We start from the raw sequence: 12,639 nt of genomic DNA, 5'->3' as shown, positions 1-12,639 counted from the left end.
GTGGGAGTTCAACTTCTGATTAGAATCCATTCCTATCTTAAAGTGCCTCTAGAGCATTTTTAAAGACATTAGCACAATTCTCCCTTTTCAAATTTAGCACTTTCCCAGTAGTTCAACATGTTCCCTTTTTATTTGCGGCCATTACTTCTTCTTTGGTCTCCTTTAAAAATAGCACCAGTTTGCACTTGTCTATAAGTCTCAGCTATTGCTGGTGTTGGCCTTCTCTCGGCATTGGCCCTTACCTTCTACTCTGGACTTTTTTCATAGCATGGGAGTTGGGATTTTTCCCTTTCTAGATTTGGTCACTGGTTTGGGAGTTTATTTCCCTTTGTTTTGTTACATTCATTTTGTTTCACGACTTACTTTTGTTGGTTTTAACTAGAAGGTAACCCCTGCTGCACTTTGGCTTAAGGATTTTAAAGGCCTCTGCAAGATGTTATCATGAGTCCTATTTGTGAGACATAGCTTTGCGTTGTGGTTTAATTACTAGTAAAAATAAATTTTTGCATGGGGCGCCTGGGTAGCTCAGTTGGTTAAGCTTCCGACTCTTGGTTTAGCTCAAGTCAAGATCTCGTGGGTTGTGGGATCAAACCCCCCAACCCTGGGGCTCCATGCTCAGCAGAGAGTCTGCGAGTCTGCTTGAGGATTCTCTCCCTCTTCTCCTCCCCCCACTCACGTGCATGCTCTATCTCCCTCTAAAATAAATCTTTAAAAAAATAAAAAATAAAGTTTTGCAGAAAGGCACAGAATATAATATATAATATGATTTGATTTGTTGGAAGGTGCAGAACAATAAGCATAGTAAATTTTGATTTTTTATTTTTAAAGAAACTATACAGGTATGCTCATATATGCTGGAAATGTATTTTTCCCCCATTTTTTCTGGAATTATATACAAAAAGTTTAAGAGTAGGCGATCTGTAAGGAGTGGGAATAGAAGTCAGGGGGGCTAGAAAGGGGAGTTATTTTTCACTTCTGTACTGTTTGAATTTACCATATACACACCTTATTTTTAGTTAAATGTGTAAGTAAATGCATTCAACAATGATCTATTTTTGTCTTTGATTATGCCCATAAATAAAGTATTTAGCAAGTTTTTACAGTGTGAGCAAAGCTAAAACTAAAAACAGCAGGTGACTGCTTTGTCAAAAGGAAAGTGAGTAAACTGGAAACACCCAGAATAAAGGAGAAAGACCAGATTAGGCCTTTTCACTCCTTACCAGTATAAAAACAACTCAGTCCCAACTGTCCCTGTGAAAAATTTTGAAAACTAAAACAAAACAGAAAATCAAACAAAACAAATAAAAACTGCCAAGACATAAGAACGAGAGAGAGAAAGGCAAAATTCTTCAGTTAAGAACTAAAACTCCCATCTGTTAAGATCACAAGGATTCTTGGGGTGCCTGGGTGACTCAGTCCGTTAAGCATCTACTCTTGATTTCAGCTCAGGTCATGATCTCGGGGTCCTGGGATCAAGCCCTACTTTGGGCTCTACGCTCAGTGGGCAGTCTGCTTGGGGTTGGGGATTCTCTCTCTCCCTCTAAACTAAATTAAAAAAAAAAAAATCACAAGAATTCTTGCTCAGGACTGTTTGAGCAAGGTCCAGTAGTTCTTTGCTTCTCTGTTCATAAAATGTGGGAATAATTTAAAACTGTAAACATTTCCAAACCCTTCACTGGCCTGAGGATTCCAAGAGTAGGATTCTGTGGGTCTTGTTAGCAGGCATTCATTTGAGCACACACATTCTCTCTCTTTCTCTCCCCTGCTCCCTTTCTCCTCCCCCCCTCCACCTCTATCCCTCTATCTCTCTATCTCTCTCTGTGTCTCTGTCTCTCTCATACAGGCATACCCTCACATAGTTAGTAACACAGAAGGTCACTCTTCTCTCCATCAAATCTAATCCAATCACCCTCCTAAGGATGGCAAGATAGGAATAAGGTAAAACAATGCTGAAGGAAGACAAACCCCGGGGGGGGGGGGGGTGGAGGGGAGAGAATAATATTGAAAGATGATAAATAGTAGCCCCAAAAGGTAGTTTCATGTTTAGATGTTGGGAGCTGAAGAGAGAGTTAGAAACATGTGTAGCATACACCATTTTAAAAAATTCCTTAAAAACCAAAAAGATGTTTTTCTCAAATCCCTGATTAAATTTAATTAACTACATTTCAGATTTAAAACAATTTTCTGTGGGTGAATGTAAATGTCTAATTATATATGTGCATGTGCATGTTTTCAATAAGCCGTATAAAAGAATACTTAGGAAGTAACACTGGACTGCTCCAGTAACATCTAACTGGGCTCCCCACTTCCATGTCCCATCCACCCATCCTGCCCATTCTCCACACTCCATCCAATGTGTTCTCTTTGAAAGGCGAATCTAACTGATACTCAGTGTTTAAAAGCCTTCAATGGCTTCTCCTCATCTTTGGGATAAATTCAAAATCCTAAATCTGTCCCACAAGGCCTTCTTACCACCTGGTTGTTGCCTTTTGTCTTCCCCTGTCCTTCATGCTCTGGCCATAAGGAACTTCTTCCATTTCCTGCTTGCTTTTGCTCAAGTACCTCTGTGCAGCACTGTTCCCTCCATATCTGAGATGGCCTCCCTGCTCCTTCACTTGCCTAGCATATTCTTTTCATGTAGATAGATAGACAGGTGTCTATATATACGTGTGAGTATTTTATAATAATACAGATATATGTGTATAAAACTTAAAAAAAACACATTTTAAAATAAATCCTTTAAATAACAAAAGTGAATAAAACAAACTGTTTATATTAGTATAATGCTTATGTAACAGCCTATTATTTGTGTTTGGATAGGACTCTCAGTAATGTAGGAGATCCATCATAAATGGTAATATGAATCTTTAACTCCACTGACCCCAAATATTATCAATAACAACAGGACCAGTTTTCTAAGTGTGCTATACATGTGTACACATTCAATTCTCCCTACACCTACCTCTACGAAGTAAGTCTATTATTGGGATTGTCACCATTACAGATCAGTAAACCGACACATACAGAAATCAAATAGCTTGTACCAGGTCATACAGTTAGCTAGTAAATAGACACAGATTTCAGCATCAGAGTACATGTTCTTTACTGCTACACTATGTGATCTGAAATAGAACTCGAAACATACAGTTCTATATCACTATAAATTATAATTTAAAGGTTAAAGTTAAGGTTGCTCCATGGGATCTAGAATATTCTTGGCTACAATCCTGATTACACTGTTATTGGGCACATCCTAATTTTGGTCGGCGTGATGGTTTCCCAGAAATGTCCACATCCTAATCCCAAGAGCCTAAAACATGTTATCTTACATGGTAAACAGGAATTAAGGTTGTAGGTGGAATGAAAGTTGCTAACCAGCTAACTTTGGGATGGACAGATTAACCTGGATTACCTAGGTGGGTCCAGTGTAAGTATAAGGGTCCTTGTAAGTGCAAGAGGGAGGTATATGGAAGAAAACCAGATTTATAGAAGCCTAGCATTGCTGGCTTTGAAGCTGGAGGAATGGGGCCACCAGCCAATGGTCTCTAGAAGCTGGAAGAAACAGCTTGGAAGCTGATTCTCCCCTAGAACCTCCAGGAGATAGCTGCCCTTCCCATACTTTGATTTCAGCCCAGGGAGACCTATTTCAGGTTTCTGGCCTCTAGAACTTTAAGATAATAAATCTGTGTTATATTAAATTTGTGGTAATTTGTTTCTGCAGCAATAGAAAACGAATATGGTTGGATTGTTTTTCTGAGTTCTGGTCACGTTAACAGTAACACCTCCCAAGAAAACAGTACCCAGTTTTAAGTTTTCTTTCTCTGCTTTTGCCAAAGAAAGCACCTGACCTAGACTCTGATTCCCCTTTTCTATATTCACCTTCCTCTTCCTCAAGGCATCAATCTGGCAATACAGATATACTGGAGTACCGACTCAGTAGTGCTATGGGATGAAAAGGTTATTTTAAATAATGGCCTTTACAGATTTCTTCTGGTCCCACTTCAACAAACACAGCAGCTCTAGCTTCCATAGTTCAACACATCTTCTCTACCAACAATGCCGACCAACCGGAGGAAACCGATGTGATAGAAACCATGGGTAGAGAAAACATATGTAAATGTACATAGGCTCCTCTCATTAAACTGCTCTGGTGGAAGGATAATGAGTATTATCAGCCTTGGGGAATTTGCTGTTCTCTTTATGCTGACTTTTTGTTTTAGACTTCTTCCTTTTGAATGTCATTTCTGTCTCAGTTTTAAAACCGTTATCAGGTCTACCAGCAAGCCCAATCTGACCTTTGTGTTCATCAGATAATTAAGACCATGCCAGGATGGAAGCAGTCCTCCTCTGCAAAGTGATGATGATGCTTTGTTCATAACAATGTTTACAGAGGGCAGTATTTTCCTGGCACTGGTTCCCCGGAGTGCTCTTTTGGGTCAGTTTCACCACTGGGGTAGGACTTTGTGATTTTGCAGAAGATCCAGATCTCTCCCTGCTCCACAGCCCTTATCAGTTGATGAGAGATTACAGACTCAGGCCAAGTAGCCTGGCTTGGGTTCCAGTACAGAGTTGAGGACCAACTGCTACCAGCCATGTAGTGTCAGGAACAGCACACTGCTCTCATTCACATTCAACTGCTTGGCTTAAGTGTCACCTCCAAGAAATCGGACACCTCACCTACTTAGCATTAGTTAGGGCTTCATGATTTATATAGCAATCATTAATTCCATCCATCCATTTTTCTACCTACTCTACCTCATGCCCTTCCTATCTGATCAACAGGTGTCTATTTACATCTACTATTAACCAGGCACTTTGCTTAGCACTGTACATACAGTGGTGAGCAAACATGAAGAAATTCCTTCCCTCGTGGAGTTCCCACTTTCATGGTAAAGAAAAATAGTTTCACTAAACACACAAGTAAATGTCCATGTATCAACAGGTACACTGAACTCATAGTCCAAATAACAGTGGCAGCAGCAATAACAAAAGTCTTCCAGTCTACTAAGAAAGAAATAAGAATACAGACAAACAGAAATAAAAGGAAAGAATGGAATAAGCATGATATTATATAAAATAGGATTGGGACAAAAGGGTGGTACAGTTATATTGGGGATGGAAATTAAGAAGATGAGTATGTAATTAGAGAATAAGAAATCCACAGAGTCTTTTTTTTTGAATGAAGACAGTGGAAGGAGTTAAGTGCTCAGAGAGAAGTCCAATTATCTGTGGAACAAATTCTCAGATCTTCAAACCCCAGTTCCATTTCTTTCCAGCCTACATGAATGAGCTTTCTTGAGGCTTGGGGGCCATTATATGTAAGCTGAAGATTTGTTCTGTTTCATGCATTTGCTGAGAACTTAAAAAGAGACAATATTCAAGAAAGCCCTTAGAACAGTGTCTGATATATACAAAGCCTTTAATATACTGTTTTTGGAGTTGGACATGAAACCTGAATAGGGCTGTGGAGTGAAACTTAGTCCTGAAAAACATTTTTGTTTTTCAACAACACTCTGATAGCAATGAGCATATCCAATGCCTACATCTTGGTTTCTCCCATCCAAGCACTAACCAGGCTCAACCCTGCTTAAGCTTCTGAGATCAGATGAAATCAGGTGTGTTCAGGGTGGTATGGTGGTAGACTCACATCTTGGTTTCTAATACCATTCTCCAATAAAAGGAACCAGCACTCCTTGGAGAAATGGCTGATCCTAGGACTGGAGCAGGAAATATACAAGATCAGCCTGAAGCACTTTGTGTTGCCAGAAATGAACACAAAGTGCTAAGGAAGCACTAAAAACAAAGATGCATATATATATATATATATATATATATATATATATATATGCACATTTTTGTATCTTCTGACATATCCCCCATCGTTTTATATATATATATATATATATATATATATTATTATATATAATGCATTTTATCATCTACCATTAATGATGGGGTATGTTAGAGGATACAGAAACCACTAGAAGAACTCCCAATGGCCAAAGCTGGAAGAACTTTAGTACTAAAATAAATAAAATCATATTGGACTATAATCCAAAGTATAAAATATTCATAAGCCCATACTGATATAGAAGTCATGAGGAAACATCAGAAAAACACCAATTAAAGGACATTCTACAAAATACTTCACCAGTACTCCTCAAACTTCAAGATAATAAAAAACAAGGGAAGTCTGAGGAACCGTCACAGCTAAGAGGAACCTAAGGAGACAGGACTGCTAAATGTAATACAGTACCCTGAATGAGATCCTGAAATAAAAAAGGACATTAGGAAAAAATGAAGGAACTTTGAATAAAGTGTGGACTTTAGTTAATAATAATTACCAAAGTTGCTCCATTAATTATGACATGTATCATACTAACATAAAATATTAATAAAAGGAGAAAGTGGATGTGGTATATATGGGAACTCTCCATACTATCTTCACAATATTTCTTTAAATCTACTGTTATAAAATAACTAAGTTTATTAAAAAGAAAAAACAAAGAAAAGAAAACATTCTTGCAATGCCAGACCTTTTGGCATCCTGGGAACAGCATAGAAAAGATCCACACATACTCCCAAATTATTCCCCCATAGGAGTCAGGGTTAGACGAGCCAATGGTTTGATCTACCCAGTCTGAAGAAGAGGCTATTCTGCTCATTCATCTAAGCCCGTGTTTGCCTCTTGGTTATTTCTTGGCTACACTTTCAAACTTAGGGTGTATTTCTCTTTTGATCACTAAATAAGAATAGAAGAGTAAAACCATGTTCTCTGTTTTTAATTAGTAGCAATTCTAAAGTCAGTCTTTTTAAATTGAAATTTAGGATCGTCAACAAAATACATAACTTTCCCAGCAGTTTTGTGACAATACCTCCAGCCTGTCTCTTTGTTGCCCTTTACCATTACTGCACTTTTTTCTTTGTGTGTCCAACACGATACCAATTTCAAAATTGCATAATGGTTTTATTGTGAAGATCTGCCTTCTTGGTTCGATTTTCTATAACATAGGTCAGCACATGCCCCTTCACTTAGACAACTGGCACCTTCCTCCCCCACTAAGGAACAAAGCTCACATCACGTTGAATTCAGCGATACTCGCTTCGGCAATAAGAGCGTGAGAAAAAGTCATTGTATTACGGTATTAGACACTCATCCGGCGGGTTATTTTAAATATTACCAGAACTTGAATAGCAACAATAATAACCCATTCTATTAAAAAAAGGGGGGGGGGGAGAAAAAAAGAGCAAGAAAAAGGAAAACAAGGAAAACAACAGAAAAAAGGAGGGCTTCATTGCCTAAGAGCTTAAGATCTATTTCGATTTCCTCCGTTTTCCTAAAAAGTTAACGGGAAGAAAACAAACTGATAGGAAACGTTCCCAGGATTTTAAATCTCATGAGCCCAGAATCCGCGAAAATCCTGTTTAGAACCACCCCGTGAAACAGGCTTTGGGACGTCCTCCCGCTACCCGTTCATTCAGCTTCTGCCTCTTGTTAACAATCGCTCCTGGGGACGTCCCCCGAGGACACAGCAGCTGGCTGGAGTCCCCAGACCAGACTCCCCTGACTGAGTGTAGAGGCGCAGGTGGAGAGGATAAAGGTAATTCCGGCTCAGCGGCCACGAACTCCCCTCACCCCCCGCCCCACACGCGCGCCGCGGTTTGCCGGGAGAGCAGGAAGCCTCAGAAAGCAAGACAACTCTAACACTGCCCCCTTCCCTCTCCGGCGCTTCGCGTGTGGCCGGCGCCCGCCCCCCCGCGATGCCATCTTGAGACCCTAGCATCTTCCCAGTAGTTCGTGAGTTCTTGCCTTCTGTTCGCGTCCCTGCGTCTTTGCAGACGTACCCGAACCTTGGAAGAAGGTGAGAAACCTGCTGGTGGGGGCTGTGGATTTCCTCCACCCAGAACTGACAAAGTCCGATGCTACTGACAGTAAGCCGAACAAACCGCCCCCGCGCCAGCCTGCGCCCCAATTCCCGCTCGCTGGGGGCCAAGTCAGACGCCCCGCGGCGCACCCGCAGCCCCGGGCCCCGGAGATACGGTCCGCGAGCGCCGCGTCCAGGGACTGGAGGTCGGGGGGCCGGGTCCCGGCACGCGCGGGCGGGAGGGTGGAGGTACCCCAGCAACTCACAGCCCAGCGCGACCACCAGGTAGCGCAGCAGCAGCAGGAGGAGGCGGTGGCGGCTCCTCCTCGCCATCTTCCCGGGGTCCGGACTGGCTGCTGCTCGGAGGCCGAGGGTCCCGGCGGCCGGAGCGCGGCAGGCCGGGCGGGGGCCCCTCGACTTCTGGGCGGGAGTGCGGGAGAGATTCGCTCCGGGGAGGGGAGGGGAGGGGAGGGGAGCGGTGGGCGGGCCCTGATGGAAGTCAGTTTCCCCCTGCGGGGGGCGCCTCCTCAGCGGGCAGCCTAGGGGCAGGTCTGGCCTGTCCCCGGGCTGCGGGGGGCGGGGGCGGGGGCGGGGGTGCGGCTGGGCTATTGCTTTTGTGGGGTGAGTGTGGGAGGGGTGGGCCGTGGATGCCGGACGAGGTGTGGGCTGGGTGCTAATGAGGGGGCAGGAGGAGGCGAGGGGCGGAAGGGAAGCCCTGGCGGGCGTCCCCCGCCCCGCGCCGCCGGGATTGATCGGCTTTGTGTCTGGTCCGGCGCGGGGCTGCGCGCTGTCCCCCGGGCGAGGAGCGGGGGGCGGGAGGCGCGGGCCGCGGGGGCTGGGGGGAGGCGGCGGTGGAGGGCGACTCCGCCGGCCTCGCTCCAACTCCTCTCTTCCTTCTCCTGGCACAAAACTTTTTGGGTTTTCAGCCTAGGGGTGGAGATTTTTGGAACATTTCTGGCCAACGGGCGAAGCTGCGGGGGAGGCGCTGGGTCGGGGTGTGTGTGTGTGGGGGGGGAGATGGGGTTCGCCGGCTCCGCCTTGGACGCCGGAGGAAGAAAAAAGAAAAAGCAATCAAGACTCTTGCTAGAAGGCAGGGCTCCGATCTTAGCAATAGCCTTGGCCCCTTCTCAGTGTAAGCTTTTCGCTCTTCGGAGAGTTGAGGTGTGTTTTGTGTTCTTTGCTTTTCACGTGTCAGAGTTGGAAGTTCATCTAACGGTGTAAAATATTTATCATGTTTCTTTCCAGTTATATAACTGCTGCCTGTGGAGTTTTCCACATGTTAAAACTCTACAGCTGCCCTTTGTCAGGTTTATTTTTGGTTTACTGTGCTTTTAAAAGGGAGACCCATTATGAATGCTCTGTTGCCTTCTTTAAAATTGACCTGCACTTACACTGTACACACTCCAAGGGCTAAACAGACAATTTTTGTATTTGCTCCCAGGGACCAAAAATGTCTAGTGCATTCAAGAATAGTGACAGATCTGGACCTTTCTCAAGAGAAGAAATTGTTATACATTAGTTTTGTGTGTGTGTGTTTTTTTTTAAAGGTAGAATAATGAATAAAATACTTAATAGAAGAGAGTTGATTTAGTGGGGTGCACATGAAGAATTTAGCTCACTGGACAAAGGCGACCAGAGTTGAGATATGCAGAGCTGTGAGGAAGGAGACATCCCTGCTGTTTCCTTGGTGACAGTGATAGAAGCTTGATACCCAAGGCAGGGAGGGGCAGAGGACCCAAACAGTCAAAATGGCCAAAACGTTAGAGCTATACTCCAGTCAAGCAAGGAGAGGGGACACAGATTTAACAACAGGCTTATGCCAGTTTTTCTGGGTAGCAACCAGAAAAATGTAATGCTTTACAAGAGAAGTTGATGGCGTTCTCTTTTCTCATTCTTGCCACTGTATATCTCTCTGGCTCCTCCCTAAAGATACACACAAAAAAGGGCATACTTTTTAAAATTAGTACTCTGTGACATCCTAAGTGAATAATTGTTTTCAATTAGCAATAATCGCGTCTCGGATAAACCTCACTGGGTATGATACTGCCGCTGCGCAAAGCTTACTATGTGAATAATTGATTCACTCCCTTATTTGTCACCCAGTTAATGCATTTGCCAAATAGCTACATTGTGGTAGATGCTGGTGTACAATGATGAACAAGACTGAGTCTTTGCTGCTCATGAGCTCATAGTCTTGAGAGAGAGAAAGAGTCCCATCTGGAAAGACCTCTAATACTACATGATAAGTGTTGTGGGAGAACAGAAAAAAGTAACAGCAGTTCTTATTGAGTGCTTTCTCAGTGGTGGAGTCTGGATAGTGCTAATCTAATCCCCCAACAATTCTGTAAGGCAGAAAATATTATCACTCCCACTTTGCAGATGAGAAAACTGGGCTGAGAGATTCTACTGGCTTGTTCAAGGTCAGGGATAAGGGAATGTTCCTCTGTTGGAGGGTGTGTGCATGGCTTTATTTAGGCGTGGAAAGTTACAGATTCTGAAAGGAATGAAATAAGCAAAGGGCACTCTAGGTAGAGGATACAGCAGGATCAAAAGCTGGAAGATCTAAAAATTACGGCTTGTTTAGGTAAAGCAGTGTTCTACAGTGCCAGTTTATATGTGGGATTGGTGCAGAAGAGGTGGCAAGAACTGAAGAGGGGATTGGATTATGGGGGTCATTCAGTGCCATACTAGAAACTCTAGCTAGACCTTATCCTATAGTTAAAGACCTTTTGAAAGCACTAGGGTAGGATATGAAAAAAAAAAAAATCCACGTTTTAGAACTGTGCTGTGTAATATGGTAGCCTCTAGATCCATGAAGCTATGTAGATTTGAAATCAGTTAAACCTAAAATTCAATTCTTCAGTCATACTAGCCATATTTGATGTTCTCAATAGCAACATAGGAGGTAATGGCTGCCCTATTGGCCAGCGCAGATATAGAGCATTTCCATCATTTCAGAAAGTTCTATAAGACATTGCTGCCTTCATATGATGACTCATATGGAAATATAGACTGGATTAGGGATAAGAGAATCAGAATGTTAGACAAGTCTGAAAACTATTGCAATATTCTTAGAAAGAGATGAGGTATGAAGTAAATGGGGTAAGTAAAGAAGCAGGTAGATTCAAAAGATATTTCATAAACCTGGGTAGCAGGATTAGGTCATCGATTAGGTATAGAGGTGATGAAGGGGAGAAGGTAACTGAGTTTTGTAGCCTGGATGGATGTATGTGGTAGTTATAAATAGCACATTAACTGAATAAGAAACACAGGGAGCATACATAGTTCCAGCAGGTTTGAAATGAGTTGACTGATTTGCTAGAATGGCTCGCAGAATTCAGGGAAATGTACTGACTTACTATTACCTGTTTATAAAGAACAGTACAACTGAACAGCCAGATGAAGAGGTACATAGGGTGAGGTCTGGAAGGTCCTGAGCACAGGAGCTTTTGGGGTGTGCCATCCTCTTGGCATATGGATACATTCACCAACCTGGAAGATCTCTGATCCCTGTAGTTTAGAGGTTTTTATGGAGGTTTCATTAGGCAGGTATGATTGATGAAACCACTGGCCATTGGTGATTAACTCAATCTCCAGCCCCTCTCCCCTCTCTGGGGGTGTAGGGTAGGGCTAAACTTCTAACCCTCTAATCATGCCTTGGGCTTTCTAGTGACCAGCCCCCAGTCTGAAGCTATTTAGGGGCCCCCAGCCACTAGACATCTCATTAGCATTCAAAAGACATTCATGATTCTGGAGATTCCCAAGTGTCTTAGAAGTTTTTATATTAGGAAACAGGGACTAAGATCAAACATTATAACCAAAGATGCTCCTATCACCCCATCACTCAGGAAATTACAAGGATTTTAGAGGCTCTGTACAAGGAATCAGAGATGAAGACCAAATATATATTTCTTATTATATCACAATATCACACTATACACTCCAACCATCATGCTTCTTGGTATTTATCCAAAGGAGTCGAGAACTTATGTCCACACAAAAACCTGCTCATGGAACAGCTTTATTCATAATTGTCAATCAAGATGTTCTTCAGTAGGCTAATGGATAAATAAGCTGTGGTACATGCAGACAGTGGAATAATAATCAGAGCTAAAAAGAAATGAATCCATGGAAAGACCTGGAGGAACCTTAAATGCATATTACTAAGTGAAAGAAGCCACTAACTGAAATGGCTACATATTGTTTGATTCTGACTATATGACATTCTGGAAAAGTGTATAAACTATGGAGGCAGCAAAAAGATCAGTGGTTTCCAGGGGTTAGGGGAGACAGAGGGATGAATAGGTGGAATACAGAGGATTTTTAGGGTAGTGAAACTACTCTGTATAATACTACAGTGGTGAATACATGTCAATATATATTTGTCCAAACCCATAGGATGTGCAACACCAGGAGTGAGCCTTAATGTAAACTGTGGACTCTGGGTGATTATGATGTGTCCATGTAGGTTTATGAATTTAGCAAACATACCATTCCGGTAGGAGGATGTTGATAATGGGGGGAGGGTATATGGGAAGTCTCTGTAACCGTCTGCTTCATTTTTCTGTGAACCTAAAACTGCTCTAAAAAAAAAAAAAAAAGCAAAATCTAGCAACAAAATTAAAACAAAAGAAGACCTAGGGAAAGATCACAGAAAAGAGAAGTCAGAAAGTGTGAGAGAAACTAGGAGAGAAATAAGGAAAGAGGTGTTTATAGCATCCCATGCCAAAAAGGGGATTGAGAATTTCTCCTGCAGTTAGCAATTATGAAGGCA

General features: G+C 42.5%; 1 protein-coding gene and 1 non-coding gene across 2 annotated transcripts in view; both read right to left on the bottom strand.

The window, feature by feature from the left end:
• JAM2 (junctional adhesion molecule 2) overlaps positions 1-8,413 on the bottom strand; it is a 61,870-nt gene extending 53,457 nt beyond the window's left edge. The window contains exon 1 of the mRNA XM_035017518.1: positions 8,132-8,413. Coding sequence (XP_034873409.1) covers positions 8,132-8,198 — 67 coding nt within the window. The 5' untranslated portion in view covers positions 8,199-8,413. The remainder of the gene's footprint in view (positions 1-8,131) is intronic.
• A 1,370-nt stretch (positions 8,414-9,783) lies between these two features.
• LOC118018916 lies at positions 9,784-9,926 on the bottom strand. Its single transcript, XR_004681510.1, has one exon. It is a non-coding gene; the product is annotated as a U4 spliceosomal RNA (small nuclear RNA).
• Positions 9,927-12,639: the final 2,713 nt, after the last annotated feature.

This window comes from Mirounga leonina, unplaced genomic scaffold, assembly GCF_011800145.1.
Source record: "Mirounga leonina isolate KUSES-001 unplaced genomic scaffold, KU_Mleo_1.0 Mir_172, whole genome shotgun sequence".
In the NCBI taxonomy this organism is placed as follows: Eukaryota; Metazoa; Chordata; class Mammalia; order Carnivora; family Phocidae; genus Mirounga; species Mirounga leonina.
This window is presented reverse-complemented; position numbering and strand designations above follow the sequence as displayed.